The sequence below is a fragment of the Haliotis rufescens genome, unplaced genomic scaffold, assembly GCF_023055435.1.
Source record: "Haliotis rufescens isolate VD_foot unplaced genomic scaffold, xgHalRufe1.0.p SCAF_8, whole genome shotgun sequence".
In the NCBI taxonomy this organism is placed as follows: domain Eukaryota; kingdom Metazoa; phylum Mollusca; class Gastropoda; order Lepetellida; family Haliotidae; genus Haliotis; species Haliotis rufescens.
In genome coordinates, this window is record NW_025964372.1 from 42,396,866 (window position 1) to 42,422,504 (window position 25,639).

Genomic DNA, 25,639 nt, shown 5'->3' on the forward strand with positions numbered 1-25,639 from the left:
TCATTTTCGAGTTTCTGCAGTTATCATTATTAAAAGTTATTGGACAGGCCGTAAGTTTTTTTTATTTGAGCACAAAGGATTGGCCTCATACATAACATACTCCTGATCATCGAAATTAAGGGATTTCCTCAACTTCTAATCTGCAACATTTAGGTTATTGACGGGTACATATATCATAGTTGCAAGGGTGTTGCAGACCGCCTCCGTGGTCTTATGGTAGAGCGTCCGCCCGGAGAGCGGAAGGTACGGGGTTCGATCCCCGGCCGCGTCATACCAAAAAGACGTTAAAAGATGGTACTTGTTGTTTGTTACCCTGCCTGGCGCTCGGCATTAAGGGGCTAAAATCAAGGACTGGTCGGCTCGGAGTCAGTATACTGTGTCTGAGTGGGGTATTCGTGTTAAACTGCAGCATGGTATCTCAATGTACTAGCACTATAAATCGGCATCAGTCCGAAATAGTACAAGCAGCCACACACACACGTGCATGCATGTCGCTTTATAAGTGCAATAATCTTGGAGGCGACGTTAAACCCAATTTCACCTCATCTCACATAGGTGTTGCCTTTCGCTCCCAGTAGCCACCTGTGGGTAGAAACGTTTATTAATTGTTTTTGTATATTCATGTTTACAGTTGTATTATGATCTAATGTTTGATAGAATTGAGGAAGTTATGGGTAACCTACAGAGCATTATGGCTCATTAGTTTATAGTAATATATCTACTAATAACTGCTTCGTAGAAACATCAAAGGTTTATATTTCTGCAAACTGTTGACCATTGTCAGTATTATCATAAGTTAGCATTTTGACGCTACTCTATATTTACCTCTCCACTATGTTTCCTCTACAGGAAACTTAAATCATGTATCCTTATATTAGGAACTTTTCAGAAAGGACCACGTGTAATCAGTCACAATATTACAACATATCTATTAACAGTTTTATTTTGTTTCAAATGGTCATGGCAGTCATGTTGGATTTAGTTGGTGGTGAAATATGTTATGGTACAATACTTTGAATACTTTAACCCAAAGTGTGTATTTCTTCCGTATTCTGATTTTGGCAGGTGTAATTACACAATGCTAACCATTGTCAATATTAACATGAATCCTAACACAATTCTGCTAATCTTATGAACTATTCAGAATGGATCAGATATTATCAATCACAATATTACAATTGGTTTATTAACAGTTTGACATGCAAAGCTTCATGCCTTTAACACAATGTGTGTATTTCGTCAATATTCATATTATTGAATTGTATGTTTTCCAGCAAATTGCACATATGGTGATCGTTACTCTGACTGTGACACTGGTATTACTCAGGAACGGAAAAGTCTTTGTTACATTGAAAACAATGCCTATGGCTGTTGTGAGACTTGCTCAGCCTACTCGTCAGGAGGTGGTAAGTACAGACACTAGGGGTTTTGGTGAGGTCTGGTTTGGGTTTTGGATTATGATCTAATGTTTGAAAGAATAGAGGAGCCATCGGTAACCTACAGAGCATTATGGCTCATTAGTTAAAAGTAATATATATACTAATAACTGCTTCGTAGAAACATAAATGCTAGATATTTCTGCACACTGTTGGCCATTGTCAGTATTATCATAAGTTAGCATTTTGACACTACTCTATATTTGCCTCTCCTCTATGTTTCCTCTACAGGAAACTTAAATCATGTCTACTTATATTAGGAACTATTCAGAAAGGACCACGTGTAATCAGTCACAATATTACAACATATCTATTAACAGTTTTATTTTGTTTCAAATGGTCATGGCAGTCATGTTGGATTTAGTTGGTGGTGAAATATGTTATGGTACAATACTTTGAATACTTTAACCCAAAGTGTGTATTTCTTCCGTATTCTGATTTTGTTTCGGTTGATTTCGTCAATTAACACCAACTGATTTTTATAACTCTAAATCTAAGCTTCAACACTAAAGTGTCTGATATATGCCAGTTTATAATTTTTACAATTACCATCCACAGGAATGGGCAATGGTCATACAATATATTTATCATTAAGGCAGTTAATTGTAATGATTACAGTATGCTGTACTCATCTTATGATAGTTACTTTTCTTCTTGATCAGATGTCAGTTACAAAAAGCTGCATATACGGTGTTGCTTGAATACATACAAAAATAATCCATACTGAAGTCCAGATTAATGCGCCAGCTTTTATTTACAAGGTGAATGATGATGGCCCCACCGTATTATTACCCCAGTGTTTGGATCAATGTACACTCACATTTCATTTTCACATCCCTGGGGAGTACGTATTCCAAGCCGTTGTATCAGGCTCCAGAAGTTTGACAAAGACATTACCTTCTCGTCGTACCGGATAACCAGTCACTTCTCCTACAAACATCCTTATACTCTAACAATTAAGAAAAAAACTCACAATTTTCGGTTTTTTTAAAATAAGGAATCCAGTTCACATTCGAGTTCCATCACACAATGAAGAATATTTGATGATATGTAGGTAAGATAGATAGAGAGAGGTCCATGGTTTTCCTTGCTTCCTGAACAACGAGTGTCACTATTGCAGTTTATTAGACTGTATAGCATGTCCTAACACCTCTAAAACCTGAAGGCATGTCAATTCCTCTTTTGTACTGGATTCCAAAGCTCCATAATTGTTGTCTGCAGCGCATGGCCGTCCGTCATCGCAATGTCTGGGTACCGTTTCACAAAGCAGTCGTAAGCCTTACGTGCGTGTAAAACTGGCGTAACTCGGAAATACTGAACTAGGGGCGTTTCACAAAGCTAGTGTAATATTACGTCCGTGTAAAATTGGCGTAAACTCTACGTGTGGTCTTGGGGTGGTGTAAATATTTACGCAAGCGATAAAGATGGCGATCAATCCAAACACGGACGAGATTGCCAAAAAAGTATGTAAGCGAGAACGTGTTTTCCGCGACAGGTCGAACCCCCTCGACGATTTGGATGATCATGACATCATCGAGAGGTACCGCCTATCACGACACTTGATATTTTCTATCATTGGTAAAGTGAGTGACAGACTTGAACATCAAACCCAGCGTTCCCATGCAATACCACCTTACCTTAATGTTTTAATTGCTCTGAGATACTTCTTCAAGGGTGGATTTTACAGTGAGATTGCCGATATCCACTGTGTGAGTAAATCCTCTTTCTGCAGAGCAATCCACGCAACAACAGACGCATTATGTGCAACCATGGGTGATTTTGTATTTCTCACAATGCCTTCCACTGAGAAGAGTACCAAAGAATCATTCTTCGACACAGCTGGATTCCCTAAAGTACTCGGTGCAATTGATTGCACACTCGTACCCATAATGGCGCCGAAACGTGACGAAGTAGCCTACGTTTGTCGGAAGGGTTACCATGCACTGAACATACAGGCAGTATGTGATGCCAACATGAGGTGAGATACATACACACATGGTAGATATGAATTTTATCATGAATCAATTATTCCTATTCCTCTTGAACAAGGCACGACAAAATGTAAACATTACAACATGAAATAGATGTCCTTGACATTGACGCATGCTGCGCCCCCTAGGTAACGTTTTTGGCGAGTTAAGTCATGATGCATACCAGTAAAAATGAATCCATTGTGATAATGTTTTCAAATTTCCATTGTTTCCATGTAGAATAACTGTTCCATAATTGAAATGTGAATTCATAGTGTTTATTTGTAGGCAGATGTAGATCTCTAAATGAGCTTTATAAAGTTATGCATGTGCATTTTAAATACTGGATTTCTGTTGGATTTATATGGATATAAATTGTTATATTTTTCTGTGTGTTCAAGTGGCCTGGCTCTCTCCATGACAGTTACATATGGAATAACTCTGCCCTTGGTCAGTACTTTGAAAAGAAAAATATTGATGGATGGCTACTTGGAGACTCTGGGTAAATATAACTACAACATATATACCTTACAATGTGTGATAAACAAATCTGACAAAACTGCACTTAGTAAAATATTGATGATATTTTGATGACCTGTCTGGATATAGTGTTATCCTTATTACTTATGTTACAGATACGCCTGCAGACCATGGCTGCTGACCCCTGTGCTCAATCCCAGCTCGGAAGGACAGGAGAAATACAATAGATGTCATATCAAGACACGGAACACAATAGAGTGAGCATTTGGCTTGTGCAAGTACGGTTTTAAGGGGCAACAGTAAGTTGGTAATGTAACCAAGAAATTATTGTAAGTGAAATAATTAAATATTGAAGGTACAGTTATGTAGTCGGTATAATGCTCCCCAGCCCAAGGAGGTGTCATGCTTACCCAAAGTTTTTTCCTGAAGCCAAGTAAAGACAATATTAGTGGAGATGTAAAACATTTAATGTTTTCAACAGAATGGAGTAACATCATCTGCTCATGCATCAAGCGCACACGGCAACATTTCTTACACACTTGTACAGTGAAATAACAGTGCTTTCATATACAATCTGTAATCATAAATCTTATATGTACATGATACATGAAACTTGGAATAAAACTTGGAATACTTCTTATATCTTCAATCTTACATCTTGACTTAAGGGTATCTTTAACATTGCATTCTTAGTACTTAAGCTTAACCCTTAACTTAGACTTGACATTCACAAGCTTCTTCACTGTTATGACAAAGTAAGAATATCTTGTATAGGCTTATTGTGTCTTGAACGACTATCACTTGCCTAACATTCAAATACTGAACAGAGTTCTGACCCATTATGCAACTTCATAAACATTGACAAACATTCATTAAACATATGAACATGAACTGGAAATAACTTGAAATACAACCTTGAAACTATTGACAGAATTTATATCCAACTTACTAAAAGTACATACTGGAGATATGAATTTACACTCTTAAATTGTCCTGGCAACACCCTTAAAACTAGATAAAGAAATACTGTACATTCTATCATTGACAATATTCCAAGCAGTAATAACACTTGAAACTTGTAGCATATAACTTGGACTCCGTCATCTGAAACATCACCCATTGATAAGATAACAAAGACATTCATTCTAAATTATCTCCCTTGAATTACTAAATCACCTTCATGGAAACATTCAGATGCTTATATCAAAGGCATACATTCATCAAATATACTGACAATATAAACAACATATACATCACTTGAAATTAGTACATAAAACTTCACCATGTTTGCCAGTGAAAAGAATAATGAAGAAATTCAACTTTTGCATTATCTCCCTTGGATTACTAAATAATTGACATGTAAATGTTTAGCATAGAAAGAGATAAACAATTCTTAAAAAACTCCTGATGAAATATTAATAAAGATATTTATGAATTATTGATGAAAAACAATGTTATAAACAAAGTTCCAAAATATTTAGAATATTGATAATATTTTTGTTAAATAATATATATATATATGATGATGATAATGAAAAGAATTTAATTTATACATTTGGAAAAAGGATGATGAAACACTTACAATGAATTTTATTCAAAATGAGACAAACAAGCCTTTAATAAAAACAAAACTTATTTCAAAGAAACTATCACAGTAAACCTTGAAATATCTACGCATACTTCTGATTAAACTGATAACTACTTGACAAACCTATCTACATGATCTAGTAATACTTTGACAACATACTCAAGTAAATCAACCTTTCAATACATCATACCTCATAACCACTTCGGAGTCCTGACACTATTGTACGATAACTTCAGAGTGGCACAATTCCATTACAATATTTATCTTGAGAGACAATCACAAAGCATAAGGATATAATGGAAACTTACTCTATTTTGCAAACACATGACTTGCTAAACACTTGTCTCAAGATACAACAAACTTTGAACGAAAACATTTTCACGCTACAGATTTGTTTACTTCCGCTCAGCAGCAAAGGGAAATAACTCTCTCACACATACAGGCAATACTGCTAAGAAATTTGACTTGACGAAATGACATAAATTCTCATCAAATTAAACTTATTCCTATCTAAACTTATCTGAACTACAGAAATATTCATTTCCATACATTTCTACCATAAGCTAATAGACAACTTCAATATATCTATGCTATTTATGCAATAACAACTTTTCTGACCTTGCCGTTCGAGCAGACGAAAAACTTCTATGCATTGGGCCGACAATAATCATGAAATAGAAACTATTTAATAGTGTTAATTAACATGATATTGCTAACAATTAAATGTTTATATGCTTATGAGATGGAAGGTGTGTATTTTGTGCATTGACAACTCACCTGAAGCCAAATAAAGACAATATCAGTGGGGATGTAAAACATTTAATGTTTTCAACAGAATGGAGTAACATCAACTGCGCATGCGTCAAGCGCACATTGCACCGAAGATGCTATTTACGTCCAAACCACTAATATATATGAATTTGAAATGGACTTCTGGTGAATTACAATATTGATAAAATATGTGACAATTGTACTTCTTTACAGTTACAGGAGGAAAACATGTAATAGTATCTATTCATGGTATCATTGTTGAAAACTTGAAAAAAATGGAGTTACTTCTTATCACAAATTTAGCTTTTTTTTAAGTTGTTGTAGTATTCCGAGAGAATTGTTAAAAAACATTATCAACTTAATTTTGAACAAACTGATAGCCTGTCTAACAGGGGTCTGTGAAGAAGTTGGGAAAATAAAAAAAAATGTGTTTCATCACATTTCCAGATGCCTTCACAAGACAACTGGTGTCTCACAATTCACCCCAGAAAGGAGTTTGTGTGTTGTCCGGGCTTGCTTCTTGTTGCATAACATGTGCATCAATGAAAGAATACCACTTCCCCAGGGCATTGAGCTACTCAGAGGAGAGGGAACTGCCACAGAGTTGCCATGTGCAGCTGACTTCCCAACAACAAGCTCTGGTTGTGATGGACTGTCAGCAAGACATCAATTAATTCTGCATAAGTTCACTAAAATTACAGCCTTAAGCTATTGTTTTCATCATTTATAATAAGCACAAGAATATAAATCATGACATGTAAGTGACTTTCTACTCTGTATTACTAGACAGTCATAACTTAAGTTCAAACAAAGTCACATGAATGTTTGTGTGAACTTGGTCATGCACATTCATACTGTAATCCTCCAGTAGTCGGTGTATTGCAGATAAACTCTCCAATAGTTAACAACTAATGTTCACCCTCCAATAGTTATCAACTTATGTTCAACCTCCAATAGTTCTAAACTCCATTACCCGATCATGTCAGTCGAACCGTGTTTGTGATCTTTGAAAGACAAAACGTAGAAACGCACCCGCTCAATCAGTTAAGGAACTACGCTCACCATTGGTTTGCACGTACCAATCGACGTTCGCACGTTACCCTGCAACATATAACCTGGTTTTGCAGACTTTTCTTCTGAAATGAAATATGCCGTCGTGATATAACTGAAATTCTGTATTTAAAAAGGGCGCTTGACTCCCAAAACAAGAACCGTCCTGTATATGTGTTAACACTATAAAACTACCATGATTTCTGACCTCTGATCATGAGGTAAATGAAACGGAGACACATTAGAAATAAATTTATTTCAGAAAGACAACGGCAAAGTTGCCCAATCTGGTAATACCAGTTTTATGGATTTTTGTGCTGCACTCTCGGCTGTAGTTGTTTCAGTTACTGCGAGAGTTGACGTTTCATCCAGAACCGCTGTAGGTTGGTTTGTTGGTTGGTTTGTTGTTTTACGCCGCACTCAGCAATGTTCCAGCTATATGACGGCGGTCTGAAAATAATCGAGTCTGGAACAGACGATCCAGTGATTGATATCCTGACAACCCGGTCGCCTTTTACGAGAAGCACAGTCGCCTTTTACAGCAAGCATGGGTTGCTGAAGACCTATACTACCCCGGATCTTCACGGGTCACCGCTGTAGGTGTCAACATTGCCTCAGCCGATGTAGAGGCAGTGGATGTCAACGTTTTCGAAGTTGAGATAGTATTGCGATGAGGCGATCGCGATCAGTTCATAAAACGTATTTCCCCGATATTTTTCGCCCTTTAGGTTTCGTACTTCCACCAAGAAACGCATGAGAGTTTTTATTAATATCTGTTTCACGATGCGAAAGAGCAACACTGTCGGGGTTTAACACGACGTCATCACGTAACCCATGGGATTGTCTTTCCTTGACCCGCGCTTGGAAGACCATGACGGCCTATCTACTCTTGTTTTCTGTGTTCTGAGAAAAAGCCGAATTACAATTAAGACTTTGAAGATCTTGCTCTGACACAGGCTTGCTAAACGGTTAGGAATTCCAAATAATATCTGCGTCATCAATGTTATGAGTTGTAATGGGAATTTGTATGGCCTGGGGAATACTTGCTTGTACGTGTTGAGAGAGTTCCACCAAATCTGTATCATTTCCAGACAACTCATCTGATTCCAAGATATCACTATTACCCACATCAAAATCTGGTACAGCCACGTCAAGTATTTCAATATGAGCATTAATGAGTCTTTCAAAATCTGAGTTAAATGCTGCCTGGTACGAGCTCGTAAAATGACTTTGTGTAATGAATGTTCATCACGTACAAAGACTGAAAGCTAAATGAGAAATCGCACGTCCTTTTCGGCGCTCATATAAGACGAGACATCCAATAGTTTTGCGTTCATGCGCGCAGTTCCTATTGATTGAGCATAAACAAGAACGACCCTCCATTATATATGCACGTGCATATTGGGTGGACATTAGTTTAACATGTATTTTGAATGGGACTTTGTTTTAAGTTGGATATGGTCCTCAAAGTCACGATTATTTTTGCACGTGGGGCAAGTTCTCGGCCTAACGGCCTCGAACTGACCCCATGTGCAAAAATAATCGTGACTTTGAGGACCATTTCCTACACATAATTTCAAATTATACAAAAATATAAAATACACAGCATGATCAAAAGAATTTTATTATTGGGGATACATTTTGGCCATTAAGTAGAGAAACATGTACAAATTCCCTGAGAAGCTTTAGCTTCTCCTCCTCAATCTCTACTCTTCTGTTCTCAGCCAAGAGAATCTAGCTCTGTACAGCTATTAATTGCTGTATTGCGTCAGCAACTGGATCTGGTCCTGTAATAAAACATTGTCTAAATCAATATTGCAGTCTGGTGCATTTTAGGGGTTTATGTAAAACTCATCACAGCTTGATATTCAGCCACAATTATGCAGCAAATGTAAAATTACAAGATTTTATTTAAATAAAACAAATCCTCCATGCATGTTAACAAACTCATAACTTGACTTAACCCTGAAAACAGGACCGATGAATAGGAAGATATTTTAATGTCTGTTTGTACATTAATATTGCATTCAATTTGACTGCCAAGGGCACTTAATTTGGAATCCTGGATAAATTCCTACATTCATTATAAAGAAAATCATTAAACAATTTCAATGTGACTAACAGTGCCAAGTGCCTAACACCTTTGAATCTACAAGCCCCAACTTGACCCAGAGCATCATTATCAGAAATTATTGTGTTATATGGATAAGTTTTACCTGATCTTTCTATACTGAACACAATGTTACCAGATTCGAGCTTCTGACATGTTGCAGAAGTCGCTGATTGCACTTATAATTTAATAAGAGGTAATTTTAACTTTGTTCTGTTCACATATTGATAAACTGATAAAAATGTGTGACTTAATGTTGCATAAATCTTTACCTTTTTCACCTTGTGCTTTTCTAGCTGTGATGTCTGAAAATAAAATGTTTGAGCACATTTATAATATATTTTGTACAGTACATTGTTCAAAACTGACAAATGTCTCTGATATTGGAGTACAATGACTGTGTTGATGCCAAGTTATTAATAACTATATATGTATTATATTATAATATGATGTGATTTATTGGTAGAAGATCAATACCTTCCATCATAATTGCAGTTCCTGTCCCTGCTGGGGTGATACACATTGATTCTGTTGTGTTGCAACTGACTGTGTCTATGAAAGAAAGACAAATAAAGCTGTCCATCATCAAAAGTAACTCAATTTGTGTGGCTAACATTTGTATCTCCCGACAAAATAAATAAAGCAATTTGAAGCTGTCACATGTATACAGGTTTTATGACCTGTCCATGTCAGTATTTAGCATATCATCAAACAAATGGGTTTGTTTTAAATTTGTTTGCTCTATAAATATCTTACAGAAAATCAATGTTACTATGAATATCTGAGTTGAGTATCTGTTTTGATAGGACCAAATAACTAAAACATCAACTGGTCTTATAATGATTTTTTTTATGTTTGCAATAGATATTATAATGCTTTATCTCAACTTATTTAATACATAAGGTCACAAACATTCCAAAAACTTATATTTGCGTATTATTTTTAATATATGCCTACCATTAAAGTCACCGGTTAATGAAGATGTAGCCATTGCTGCTGTGCTCATATCAGGATCAGCCTCCAAAGCATAGTCCAGAAAAGACCAATCAACTTGAAATATAAATGGTTCAACACATGAATGATGACTTAAGTAAGTTTGCTTATCTGGGAGCATATCAATGAGTTGACTATGCCATGAAGATAATGAAAAAAAACATTTTTATGGTTTGTGAACCACAGTCACTATACTTAAATCAGCACTGTTAAGAGGAATGGCGTGGAAATATTTACCTCCCGAATCAAATCCTCCAATAATTCCTTCAATCTGGCAAGGAGGAACTATAATCTATAATTAAAGAAATGAAGAACACAGTTACTTCATGAAATATGAAACAAGTAAATAACTAAATGGTATCAGTATTTTGCATAAATATTTCCCCTATGCCAGTAGAAATAAAGTCAATTTAAGCCTTTATAAGTCTGTTATATCATTCTATATAACACAAATAACTAAGAGAGGTAACATTTGTTTGTCTAGGTATCATATCACAATTTCTAGCCCAATCAATATGTTCAAGCAATGAGACTATTACATATGATCTGACATATTCTTCCTGTTGTGTTTCATACCTTCTGTTCAACAGTAGTGAGTTGTGTAGGAGGGCCACCTACACCAGTTCTCACAATCTCCTTCCTCCTTGTCACCTCCTTCTTCTTGGCTGCAGCCCTGAGGTCCTGCCATTTCTTTTTCAGCTGAGGCACAGTCCTTACCTCCGTGTTATTGGCGTTGATCCTGTAAACAAAAATTATTTCAAAATCATATAATATGTTTTTCTCGATGTCACACATGATTGACAATTGCCTTGTTGTTGTCTACCATTAAATATGAAGGTGTTTAAAAATAAGTGATTCTGGCGTTTTTTGTTCCTAATCACTGAGCCGGACATTTAGGAAATTTACCTTTAGTCTATATACAATTTGTTTTATAATGTGAGAAAAGAGATACTTCCGCGACCTTTTATATGTGTGCATACATGTATATGCACTTATGCACAATATTTCAGATATGTATCCCTAGCAATAACAATAATTCCCACCTTTTCAAATTTTGGACTAACAAAGAAATATAGGCCTCTTGCAAGTTCAAGTAGATCTACAGTCACCTTATTTCGCTATTTGTTTCCTTCCGCATAACAACAAGTGCGATAACTCTAAATGGCTTAGGTCTATCACTTACAAATAAAACACATCCTTCACATGGCAAATGTGGGTTCAATGCCGTGAAATGCACTCACTTTGTCCGAATATCCTCCCATATCTTCTTCTTCCGATTGTTTGTGAAAAAGAAGAAAACGATGAAAACAACACATCTGAATTGCTGCCAACTTCTTCTGTAAGAATTTCGACTTCTGTGGCCGAAAAGTTTCTCTTCCTCGATTTCTTGTCGCAAATGTCCTCCATTTTACTGCGCTTCGTCGTCTGCTCAGAGCACCTGCCACGGTAGACAACTCTTGTGCGGATTTTCCTACCTCACAAAGTGAAAGAGCTCCAATCGTATTTTTTACGTGCGTGTAAGTTAGCCGAGGTTACGCCAGTTTTAGTGTAGCTTTGTGAAACAGTCTTAGACTATGGCGTAAACATTGCGCAAATATGGCGTAAAATCTACGAGCGTGTAAATTGCTTTGTGAAACGGTACCCTGGTATCTATAATTTATGTGATGACTTTACATGTGAGAACTGGTCTCAGTGATGAAATATGTCTTATTGTTGACAAGAATAGTTATGCAGAGTTGCATTAATTTACTGTGAATCTTTCCACGAATGGAATCTATGCCTCTTACCACCATGTGCTACCATTGATCATCGGATTCACCAAAGGGTTAAACATGTTCCATCTGTATTGCCTTGGGATTTACTTCCACATTAACCATGGTCTAGAGAAAGGTTTACACGATGGTTATGGTAATCGAAAGACGAACATGCTCGACAATATTGTCAGCAATTAGCAAATATCTGAACGTTTAAACGCTGCTTGATGATGTTGCAGACTGTCCCTATGGCGACAACACGTTGACTGGCCCATGTGCCTATAGCAACTGTATCACTTCCGGTCCCGACTACATTGGAAGGTGTTGTGACACTTGTCGCAATTTTAGGTCACAATCTACCACAACTACAACAACTACTACTGTACCAACAACTACCACAACTACTACAACTACTACTGTACCAACAACTACCACAACTACATCAACAACTACTACAACGACTGCCACAGCTACACCAACAACTGTCACAACCAGTACTGTACCAACAACTACAAAAACTTCACTAACATCTACCACAACTGCACCAATAACTACAACTTTACCAACTACCACAATTACATCAACAACTAGCACAACTACACAAACAACTACCACTACTCCCCCAACAACTACCACTACTCCCCCAACAACTACCACAACTACACAAACAACTACCACACCTACACAAACAACTACCACAGATACACCAACAACTGTCACAACCACTACTCCCCCAACAACTACCACACCTACACAAACAACTACCACAGCTACACCAACAACTGTCACAACCACTACTGTACCAACAACTACAATAACTTCACTAACATCTACCACAACTGCACCAATAACTACAACTTTACCAACTTCCACAATTACATCAACAACTAGCACAACTACACAAACAACTACCATTTTACCAACTACCACTACTACCCCAATAACTACCACAATTACACTAACAACTACCACAACTGCAACAAAAACTACACCGACAACTACCACTACTCCCCTAATAACTACCACAATTACACCAACAACTACCACAACTGCAACAACAACTGCACCAACAACTACCACAACTGCAACAACAACTACCACTACTCCCCCAACAACTACCAAACCTACACAACCAACTACCACTACTCCCCCAACAACTACCACACCTACACAAACATCTACCACAACTGCACCAAAAACTACCACAATTACACCAACAACTACCGCAACTGAAACAACAACTGCACCAATAACTACCACAATAACACCTACAACTACCACAACTGCAACAACAACTACCACTACTACCCCAATAACTACCACATCTACACCAACAACTATCACAACTATACTAACATCTACCACAACTGCACCAAAAACTACCACAATTACACCAAGAACTACCACAACTGCAACAACAACTACACCAACAACTACCACTACTCCCCTAACAACTACCGATACTCCCCCAACAACTACCACAACTACACAAACAACTACCACTAATTCCCCAATAACTACCACAATTACATCAACAACTACTACAACTGCACCAACAACTACACCATCAACTACAACTACTCACTCAACAACCTCAACTACTACACCAACAACTACCACAACTACACCAATTACTATCACAACAACTCACACTAAACCAACAATTACCACAACAGCACCAAGAACTACTAGACCTACAACAACTTCCACTAATTCACCAACAACTACCACAACTACACCAACGACTTCTCCTACTACGCAATTAACTACAACTACGCCAACTACAACGCCAACTACCACAACTACATTAACAATTCCAACAACAGTCAGCTCAACACAAAGTTCTTCACCTCCATCAAAACAAGCTACCAGGACAAGAATAGTGTCAAGCACAGCTACAGTCATAGTAGCTCCTACATCCACAACTTTAGGCCCATCTCCTCCTACCATGACAGTCAATGCTCTCAGTGGTGAGTACACAAATTACAAAGAGTTACAAATTACCCCTACAAACCATGCTTGTCATTAACGTGACACAATTGGATCGGGTGGTCGATGACTTGTTTGATTGTATGTTAAAGTACCCTCAAGGTATGGACCGTTGTTCATCCTATCAATCGCCGATCTGTCTGCCTGGAGTCGATTAATCAAAGTGACAGTTTTAAATATTGCTGACTTCAGCATAAAACGGAAACAAACACATGTTAAGAATAAAGAATATGGAGACAGAAAAGTCTTGGAAACAGTGATTACCGGACTTTCGGACTTTCACAGAAACTTCTACTTCCACCAGTTTCTCCTTTGTTTATTGCTTCCTTCAAGGAAATCATTCATTTTTGCATTTACATTAATTAAAAAAAAATGCACTCAGTATCATCAGGTAGTGAATTGCATGAAATATTCGTTTGTTTCCAGAGCAAAAAATAATCATAGGGGCGAGCACCGCTTTCGGTCTTGGGATAATTGTCATCCTCATTGCGCTCAACGTCTTTGTCAAGAGGTGCGTACAGTTATTTTACTTAAAGAGTTAATCTACATAAATGTGTCAGAAATGTGCTTCTTCGTGCTTTTGTTGGCATATGCCGTAGTTCCTGTAGGTGTCGGGGACTGAGTGTTCTTGCACAGAACTAGGAACCACTTGCACAAATCGATGTCAGGCTTCGACTACCAAATTCATGAGAAGTCATTTTCATATTTTTAATCCTGCTATTTTAAGCACTCGTTGTGCTAAAAAGATAACTCTTTCGACTGGGCGTTGTCCACCAACATGAATAGACAGACGGTAGTTGACTGCGATCGGATGACACTACACATGGCACTGTGTGAAGTTTGTTTATGAAGCATTACTGCTTTCAACAAAATTAACATAAACACGATAAACATGATACATTTATTGTCAATTTCTAGAACACAATGTGCGATATAACCAATCATATGTAATTTTCACTACTGTTCCTGCCATATCAATAAGTCTGTTCATCTGATTAGATGTTGGTTTATTTATTTAAAAGTGTATGTTATTCACTCAAAATGACATAAAATATTTGACCTTTTTCATTCATAATCGTGATAGCTCACATATTACCGCAGGCCAATCAGCGTGTCATACTTTCAAATACTTTTTTACATTACTGGTATTATCATTGATTTTCAGAGATCCATTCAGAGACTTATAATTCTCTTGCGTTGAGGTTCTATATTGACAATATATGGTTAGATATATTTCTCGTTGACCTCTTCACAGTTCATATGGCACAGTTCACAAACCGATTTACTACAACATATAAACAAAACCAGTTTCTATGAGTCAGAGTGTTGGGTGTATATCGGTTTTGTGACGTTGTTAATGTACTTTCTTCATGACTTACACAATTAAGAACTTTATGGCATGAACTCAATGACGAAGGGAGGTTTGATAGTGTAAATACACATATGTATATTATTTACCTTTCCATTAATTATTTGTAGTAATATGTTATCTTGTACCTGTATATTCATTGTCTTTTACTTGGTTTTTTGCAAATTGTAAAGGAGTAGTTCTGTGAAAGATGGGTCGTAATCTCTACCAACTTATTAGTAAACTGTACTAATCTGGATAGGCAACTTAGTAACCAATTTGAAAATATTTACGAACTGGTTAGTAACGTCTACTTAGATGTTAGTGTCTGTGTGGACAGTGAAATTCGCTAAGTTTTAAAAAATTCAAATATTGTTCACATTTTTAATCACAAGGTAATGTTTATCATGTTTGTGTTCAAAATACTGGAGGTGATGTGAGGTGAAATTGGGTTTAGCGTCACGTCCAAGATTATTGCACTTATATAGCGACGTGTGTGTGTGTGTGTGTGTGTGTGTGTGTGTGTGTGTGTGTGTGTGTGTATTTGTGTGTGGCTGCTTGTATTAGTCCAGGTTGATGCCGATTTATAGTGCTAGCTCACTGAGCTACCATGCCGCAGGTTTAACATGACTGCTCAAGACGACGGAGGCGGTAATACTATAGGCCTAAATTGGCACATGCTCCTGGGTTTTACACTTTGGGGTTTTCTCAACGTCTCTGTAATAAAACTGAATGATGTTCATAGCAGCGAAAAACTTGCTCACTCACTCACTTCAAGTGCAAAGCAGACGCGGAGGGAAAAAGATATAATTGTATGCAATAAGATTTGGCTTGACAATGAGTAAATATGCAATCAATGGCTACCGAATGTAGAAACAGAAGGGTAATATGGCAGTTCTTAAATAAAAGTGACAAAACCCTTTCCATATTCAAGAAATCTGTGTAAAAACAGTCCTGTGCTCGATTTCGACTATATCATGAACATGTGTTTATGAATCACTTTCAACTAATGATGATACCAGGTGTTTGTGAAGAGGTGAGCGTATCCTGCTCTACCGATGGCACCAATCACAAATACATGCAACGGCAAGTCAATTGTTCACCTGTAAAAAAACATGGGAATATGTAGTACAAGCCAAAATAGGGAATTGCATCCGACATCATTTGGTCACTGATATTTGGAAATATCCTCCACATGTCTGTCACAAACTCTCTGAAAAGCTTTGGTGGGCCTTGATTGTTGTAACCCTGCTAAAACAACTTTTGATGAAGAGGTGTATGACGGTCTTTAAAATGTTTGTAAAAAGGGTTTAATTGATTGCATCTCAAAAGTTTTGGAATGTAGACACCAAAGGAGCTGCGGGAATATCGCTCGACATAAAGGGAACATATGTCAATTTAAGTAATGCACAATCGAGGTACAGAAGTCTTAATGGGCTGTTATTCCGGTTCCTTATATTCTATTTGCATGTCCTTTACTGCACGAACATTATCGACCCAGCTGAGCGCATAAGAAAATAGTATTTCAAACGTTGTGGCTGATTAATGTTTTAAATCAAATTACAATATTATTTTAATAAAACCATGTAACAGTATTCTTTGAGTGCCGACTAAGCGCTGGTATTTTGGAAATAATATCACTAACTTAAGACATTTTTAGTTGAAAATCAAACATATAATAAAATCAGCTAAGGTATAAGTAAACAGCTCCTCAGGTTATCAGTGCAGTTAAATCTAGTGAGGGGTATCGTGAGTCTGAGAAAACGATTCCAAATGTATCAACTGAGTAAAAGAGAGTGAGTGAATATGGTTTTATGCTGCTTGGCCTTATATTTGATCGTTATCTGTTTAACCACACATCAAATATCTAACGGCAAGGTGCCTGAAGGCTTTTAATTTGTTAAAAGTCGATTAGAATTCCGATTGGAAAGAGGGTCAGACAACTCTCCTCCATTCATACAGGTTCTAAATACGCTCCAAACGAGATTATGGTTCTATTGTCTATGGTGGAGCCTTCAAACGCAACTTGGAAAATTAGACTCTATACACCACCACGGCCTAAGACACTGTCTTGGAGCTCCCGTGGACAGTTTGTATGTTGAGACTGATGAAACCTTCCCTCGAACAACGCCACATTAAACTGTCACTGCAATTCATCACTAAATTGCATTCAAATAAACCACATCCAGCATACAATTGTGTTTTCCACCCTCAATATGAAAATCTGTTTCCAAATTTGTCAAATCTGGTCCCCAATTGGAATCAGAATTCAACCAAACATTACTTCAGCTAAAATAGATCTAAATATTATTTCACCTTACCGTCTACTGTCTTCTCCTCCCTGGCAGATGGTGAAGCCAGAGGTAGAACTTACTCTCATCCAGCTTAAAAAATCTTAAACAAATCCGTTGGTTTATCAACAAGTATATAACCAACTGCGAACAACATACAATTCTCACAGATCCATTTTTACAGACGGGTCCAAGGATGGTGGCAAAGTTGCAAGTGCCACCATCATTGGATCAAGAACTGTCTCCTGAAGAATCCCAGATAATAGTTCAAGCTTCACTGCTGGGGCAAAATCTATCTCAACAAATTTCACCATCTTCTCAGATTCCCTGTCTTGCCTTCAGGCCCTCCCCGCGAATCACCCTTTTATTCAAGACAGTTTACATCTATATAATGATCTTTCTACTAGACAGTGTGACATCGTCTTTTCCTGGTTACCAAGTCATGAAGGCATAGCAGGTACCTCGATGAAACGTTCACATTCAAGCACATACTGCTTGATTGTGTGGACTTTGCAATCGCAAGGGATTCACATTATCAAACAGAAAATCTAAAAGATCTCTTCTCACGTGTAAGCGGGCATCTCATTCCTTCTCAGCTACTTGAAAGAAAGTGGTCGTTATAAAAAAATTGAAATATGTGAATAAATAATGTGCCCCATGTAATCCTCTCACAGTCGATGTAACTATCATCAACTAGTGCTTTAAGCCAACTTATTGCTGAGTATATTCTAATATTGGCTAGTATTGTGCACACATCAATAATTAAAGTGATGACTAAATCCTGCTGGGATATCGTGCAGTAAACTGAGGTACCGTAAGTCCCCATGATCCCCAGCGAGGTGGCCTTGCCCAGGTTGTGCATGGCATATACACTAGAGATGTCATTACTGTCCTTACCGCGGGATTTCCGATGTGTACGAGACGGTAAAAGTCCCACGATCCCAATCCTCTATTGGTCAAGATCATTATTTGACGTGTCATGAACTTATCGTTAGTGTCATTAACCCGGGTTTATACTCTGTGAGTTTTTGAATGACTCGTACGAGATGCACGAGACGTTCATTATAAATGGCAAACAAATAGTTGATAATATAATTTCATACCTCATGAAATATTCACTTTGCCAACTTAAAACTTTAAAACTATATCCAACAGCAAACATGCAAATGTATCCTTCTATGCTTATCACTGTGGGGTCCAGTTTTGGGTGACACAAGAATTTTACACATATTTTCATTGTGACGCTACAAACAAACATTAAGTACAATACTCCATAGTCGCAATGGCAATGTTAACAAATTCTCTCTTTGTATTCATTTCAATCTAAGCCAGGATATAAATTTTACAACCATTACCGTCTGTGCATATCACTTTAGGAGCCAGTATTGGGTGACACAAGCACGTGACATATTTGTGACGCTATCAAACAAACATAGTCGCAAGGGCAATATCAAAAGACACTCCCTTTGTATACATTTCAATCTCGGCAAGGATATAAATTTGACTGATCATGAGAAGAGTCCAAAGTAAACACTAAGTCGCGCTCAGTGGACCGATTTCAAGTATACATCCTGGTTGAATGTTGAAATGCAGTCTGACCCGAAATAGGATTTTGACAAAATGAAGATTCTTATTCTGCTAACGTTAAGCCAGTTTGGATTGTGCCAAGACAGTGAGTACAAACATATATTATGAAACATGTCGTTTACGTTTAGTAACTTATGGCATGCCAATATATTGGGATATAGTTTTTGCGTTTAAGCTTGCTAATATGTAAAGAAGGGTTTACTGATGCCCATTTAGATATACTTTGTGTGAATTTTCTCCATTTGATGGCAAATAAACGCCACACGATGCGTCCATAAAACATAAGAAATTTCAACTGAAGGCAAACTGCATTGTACGATTTCAGAACTGCATTGTACGACTTTACCAGAAACATGTGTTTAAAGTCGTATCCTGTCCCATTTGTGGCACCCGTCACTCATTCATATGGTCATTCATATGGTCTTTCACTGTCAGATATGTCTATTGTATCCATTTGGTATTTCGCGGTTTCAATACACACCCCAAATATCATTCATGCAATCTCTCATGGTCAGTAAGTAAGGAAATGTTACAACTTTCAAGATTAAAGATTCAATTTGCATGTATTTCATATACAACAGACCGCCATCATATATCACTGGAATACTGCTGAGAGCGGCGTTAAAACAATTTGTTTTCATATTGGAGCGCTGCAGTCATTTAAAATAGAACCGTAAACATATGTAGTACCAACTCACTCACTCTGTTTCGAATATTCAGCAGAAAATATATTATTAACCAGGTCTTTGGGAAGAGATATCAGATTTTTATGAGCAGTCACATAGGGATGATAAAGGACCCCTCGCTGATTAGGTTCTTGTTTACTTAAGAGCAGAGTTGGCCATGTTAGGTGATATAACCAAAATCCAGGAGCTCTGGCGGAGGGCAATCTGGTCTTGTTAGTGTATGGTATGAGCTGTGGCGTTGACCAAAGAGAATTCTGTAAAACATGAGACCAACTCAAGTCTTTCATGATTGGGAAAGTCTAGATTTCCACAGCCTTAGCCTGAAATTAAGAATTGTTCTAGGCTCCATTTTAATTGTATTATGTTCATTTTGTAGACATGGATGGACCAACCAGGAGAGAAATTGATGGAATATTAATATCACATGTTACCACTGATCCAGTTAAATTCATCACACAATAATATATTAGTATTTTACATTACAGCATTTGATGATTAGGACATGATCATGTACATGTTCACTGTAGTAATGTACACACCAGTCAACTTGATAATAATATATATTGTAGTGTAGCGCGGCATCAACGATTACTTTATGATATCCTCACTTGTCATCGATGTATTGACATCGAACAATGGACGACAATTCGAAATTCTTATAAATAGCTTCAATAGGGACAGCGCCGGTGTCAGTACAATTTTCCTAGTTAAAAATATGTCTCTACAAAATATAAGCAGACAAGAAAAATATTTTTTTATTAATGCTTACTTTCATTGATAGAATTGAGTCAATCTAGGCTTGCCAAATCGTTCTAGACTTGAGCTGGATTCCTTTTAAATTTATTCTCTATGGTCTGGGAGACGAACGGGCGTCAGTATCGCATGGAGAACTGGGACAGCCTGAATCAGTGTAATCGGATATGTTGTGGAGTTTCGGTTTTGGGCTGTTTGCTGAATAGAACAAGGGCTCACGAACAAGGGCACAATGTAGAGATTAAATCATTACCACCTCTCTTTATATCGGATATGTTATTGTGATTTGAAATCTCTTTTGGAGAATTGCGAGTTATGTATACTCTGTATTCTTTCGTTATGGTAGCATATATATTTTCTATGTTGCTTTTTGAATTATCCACAAATAATGATAACTACAATGTAAACCTCTCTTTGGAGATATACAATACTACTTCTGAAGGGTAATCTGAAAAAATGGGACTTATCGACAAATATTTCTTTCTGAAATACTACCCGTTACAGGCATTCTGATCATTATATTATACTTTGTACAGTTTATAAGTCAAATAATGGCAAATTGTGTATCTTCCTACATTTTGAATCAATTATAATTTCTGCAATAAAACCTAGGCATCAGATAGTGATATAAACGAATATGATCCATACTTGTTGGAAGGTGTTTAATAATAGATTTTGTTTGTTGTTTAACGCTATCTTTAAGGAGGTAGATCTATATCATCCAAATGTCCACATATATATATGCACAAAGCAAGTCGTCCTGCACTCTTCCTTAATAGTAGTTTTTGTTTGATTGTTTGTTGTTAAACGCCGCACTCAACAATATAACAGCTATATGACGGCGGTTTGTAAATAATCCAGTCTGGGCCAGACAATCCAGTTATTGACATCAAGAGCACCGATATACGCAATTGGGATACGCCTGACCACCAGATTACGTTAGTCGCCTTAGTACAAGCATGGGTTGTTGAAGGCCTATTTTAACCCGGATCTTAAGGGTAATGTTTTTAATAATAAGGTACAATGAAATTCTGTATATGTCCATAATAGGTGTGTATAAGTAAATTGATAATATATCCATACACGCCAATTAAATGGCTGCCTATGGTTCTTTGGTGAACTCTTTTACAATACTATATTTCAAGACATGTATTTCATATTCATAATAACTCCACAATAGCTACACAATGGCGACAAAACGGTACCAGCATCACAGATATCTATATAATTACCTTTAAGTTAAATAATGTATCTAAATAGCAAATACGAAGGATTAAAAATATACACTTCCGACATTTTCGGGGTTTTTTTCGTTTGGAGAGAGAAGTAGTGACAGTACTGACTGGTATCTGATGGGTGCAAACCTGTGTCGAGTGGCTGTCTCAGATGGCTCTAATTTCGTAGCTCTAAAGATCACGACGGCGATACAGACCGTGATGTAGTTTGTCTCACAGTCCCTAAACCATATTATTTTCCCTTCCGCCCAGGCCTTGCTGCAATGCTATAGCCTCAAATGAAACAAAGCTTAGATGTTCAACGGGTTCAGGCTGAATTTTTTCCATCTCACTTGGGCTCCTTTTGAATTTAGATATAGTTTCTCCTTTTAACCAAAATAATGTATTTTCAGAGACTAAGCGTTTGTCTAACCGTGAATACAACTATCAAAGGGTCCCATGCATGTCTATATTTCTTCAGACAGACTCTCCATGTTCCTATCTATATGTATCAAAAGACAAATGAATTAAATTTTAGAGCACTGGTGAATAGGTTATATGCGCATGTAAGCGTCGATCTACAATATCCTTTGCGCAAAATACATATATACTGATGAATTAACGTAGTAATACTACGCAAATATATGCCCAGATGTATACATAAGTTTCATCTCGTGATCTTTATTCGTGCTTTTAGCTCTTTTTCTACATTAGATTATGGGGTATTACATCACACTAGAAAGCCAGGTCCAAATTCAAGTCATAATTTCATGGTCCGTCTTGTATGTTGGAAACCAATATCGCAATTGCAACATGGCTGAATATTGCTAAACATGGTATTTACCCGATTACCCACATAATTATTCCATTTTCTTCGTGCACGTTCTACAATCATCTACGATCACTATCTATTCTAATATATGATTTAAAGGCATTAGACTACCACCGGCCCCACTCCTTGATTGTTTGCTCTGGGATGCCTTGAATCGCAGCTGTTGTGGCTGCACCAATGCGAAATGAGTGTGATTTGTATTATGATGTACTGCAGCCGATAAATCTAAGAGCCTTAGCAAGTACAGCCCTGAATTGAAACTGAGTCACTGGACTAGTGCTGTAGTGAAGAAACAGCTGAGGAGGTGATGGCTTGGGTCGAGTTGACAAGTATGACCTCAAATTGTAAACAGCACACGACGGAGTGCTATGTTTGGCTATTTGCAGAGTTGAGCCATGACCAGTCTGATCAGTTTAAGAAAATCGTATTTTTAGAGTGATATCGTCATCTAGGACTGTGACATCACCAAACAGTTATCTGCTCTCATGTTTTGATCCAGATGGTGTGACCTCACTTACCCGGAGAAATCCATAAAATGTAAGCGAGAACATGGCCCTGAACAAGCATGCTTCATAGCGTGATGAGCAGACATGCTGCAAACCGTGCATAACACTGCAAACACGTAAACGTCGTTTTTTTCCGTATATGGTCATTGGACGGAAAAATGACTAAAAATTCATTAAAATTGATTATTCGGAGAGCGTCTAGAAAGTGTCCAGAAAAGGGTCGAGTTTTTCAAGCGTAAAATGGACGGAAAAACGATGTTTTTTGCTCCGCCTTGTACAACTGTTAACGGCCAATCAGATGGCGCTGGTCCCCCGACGCACGTGATTCCTAAGGCTTCCTTTCGAAAGCTTTAGGTTTCGTATTTCTGGCATGCCTTACTCTAGTATCTGTCGCGCGTAGTGCAGCGAGATTTGCTGATATGTCAGTTTTAGGATATGTAACATGTTAATGGAATTCAGGCCTGCGCCAAGAAGTCAAACCAAACAATGTTACCAAGTTTATTGTGGTAACATATCCCTCGGCTATGAACAGTTACCCCTATCGGATAATGGGTTGTGTTTCATTTGGTTATAATAATAACTAATTTTTTAATGTGAAGATATACGGCTAGGACGAGAGGTCGGTCACATGACGTTCTTCACGTGACTGTATTCTTGAAATGGCGTAAACACTGATCATGACTAAATTGTTTGGTAGTATGACAACATAGACACAATTTTATAGATAACAACTTCTTTATATAATTAATACTTTAATACAGTATCAAAGAAGTTGTTATCCATAAAATTGTGTCTATCTTGATCATGACTACTTCCACATTCCTGGGAAAAACCCTGGGAATTCCCTGGTACGAATTCATACAGAAGCGTGGTTGCATGCCCGTGTAAGGGGACTATTTTATTCCGGGATGGGCTATTAAAGCTAGCAGTAAGTCAAGGCACCATGCGTGTATATGATCTGTTATTATATGTGTTTAAATTACAGTTTGGGGCGTTACTAAAATACACTGACGCAAGTATATTCTATTCAAATCAATTGGATAATTGAATAATGCTTTCTTTTACATATTACATAACAGCACTGCACAACATTTGAACAGTTGCAGTAACACACTACGGTTATCGCATTAAACACCATTTTCAACTGTACAGTATTTCAGTTATATCACGGTGTATCAGACTGATGTGGGATTAAAATCCGAATTGGTTCAGGCCATCCAACGGGTGTTCGGGAAAAGGTGAGCGTATCCTGCCACACAAGTGGCATCCGTCACAAACACATGCAAGGACAAGTCAATTGTTCACCTGAACAAAGCACGGAAACACACAATGATGCCCGCCCTCACTTTTACCGAGCATGTTAATTATATTGTCCGTCAAAAACATGGACGAGTATAAACAATATGTTCATTCACGTAATACATGTCATTATACATTTTTACAAAATGCATTGACTCGGAGCATTATTTGTTAATCACAACGTATAGACTCGGCATGCAGCTGAACTCATCACCCATCCCATTATTGATAATCCTTCTCAAAGATCTATGAAATCAGAAGCTGCAACACTTTATCTTTTAATTGGCATGTCAGACTTCTATTTCATAACTCAGTTTTATTTGCACGGATCACTATGGAAGGGACATTGTCGCGTTGTCGCATTGTCGCACTGACGCCCTTACAAATACAAGCAAAACGTGTCAAAATTAACAAAAGCGCGACAATTGTCCATTCGTCGCATTGTCGCGTGTTTGTATTGTCGCTCTTTGAATAATGCTTTTCTTTATTTTACAAAAGGGCGACGATGCCGTAACGCGACCACCTTCACCCTTTTCGGAATACAATAAATGGTCCGGCCAGACCCGTGTGCGAAATACGCTACAGTCGGAAAGCGCACGTTAAATGTCCTATATGTCAGTCAGTAACGCGACATTTTCAAGGTCAAAATATGTCTCGTTGTCGCATTGTCGCCCCATCACAAATGTGTATAAAAGGCGTACAGTTTAGTTATGTTACATATGTCGTAGAAGTTCAACCTGATACATGTAAGTCTTGAAATGAAAACACAAGTCCGTCCGCGAGTCCATAACGTTTTATTGTGAGCTCTTCTCTAAAAGTGCTTAGTGTTCGACTCCCAGTTCCAAACACGTAGTACCTCATCAACAATCCACATACCTCTAGTGCAGTGGTCTTCCGGAAGATCTTACTCTTGACCGCATTAGACAACTGACGAGTGCACGCCTGACCTGTGACCTCGTTGCAACCCTCATGAGGTGTTTGC

General features: G+C 37.5%; 1 protein-coding gene and 1 long non-coding RNA gene across 6 annotated transcripts in view; both read left to right on the forward strand.

The window, feature by feature from the left end:
• The window catches only part of LOC124114973 (mucin-2-like), a 114,796-nt gene that overhangs the window by 32,665 nt on the left and 56,492 nt on the right, over window positions 1-25,639 (forward strand). For 3 of the 4 annotated variants that reach the window (XM_048389168.1, XM_048389166.1, XM_048389167.1), the window contains exon 18: window positions 1,275-1,406. In XM_048389168.1, the coding sequence (XP_048245125.1) occupies window positions 1,275-1,406 (132 nt within the window). Of the gene's footprint in view, window positions 1-1,274; window positions 1,407-25,639 lie in introns of those variants that run through there. The other variant, XR_007219344.1, reaches the window with a different exon arrangement.
• LOC124114977 lies at window positions 1,413-12,429 on the forward strand. 2 transcript variants are annotated; one of them, XR_007219345.1, is made up of 3 exons: window positions 1,413-3,908; window positions 4,042-4,143; window positions 12,392-12,429. It is a non-coding gene; the product is annotated as an uncharacterized LOC124114977 (long non-coding RNA). The 2 variants fall into 2 exon arrangements; XR_006857928.2 differs by lacking the exon at window positions 12,392-12,429 and adding an exon at window positions 6,693-7,754.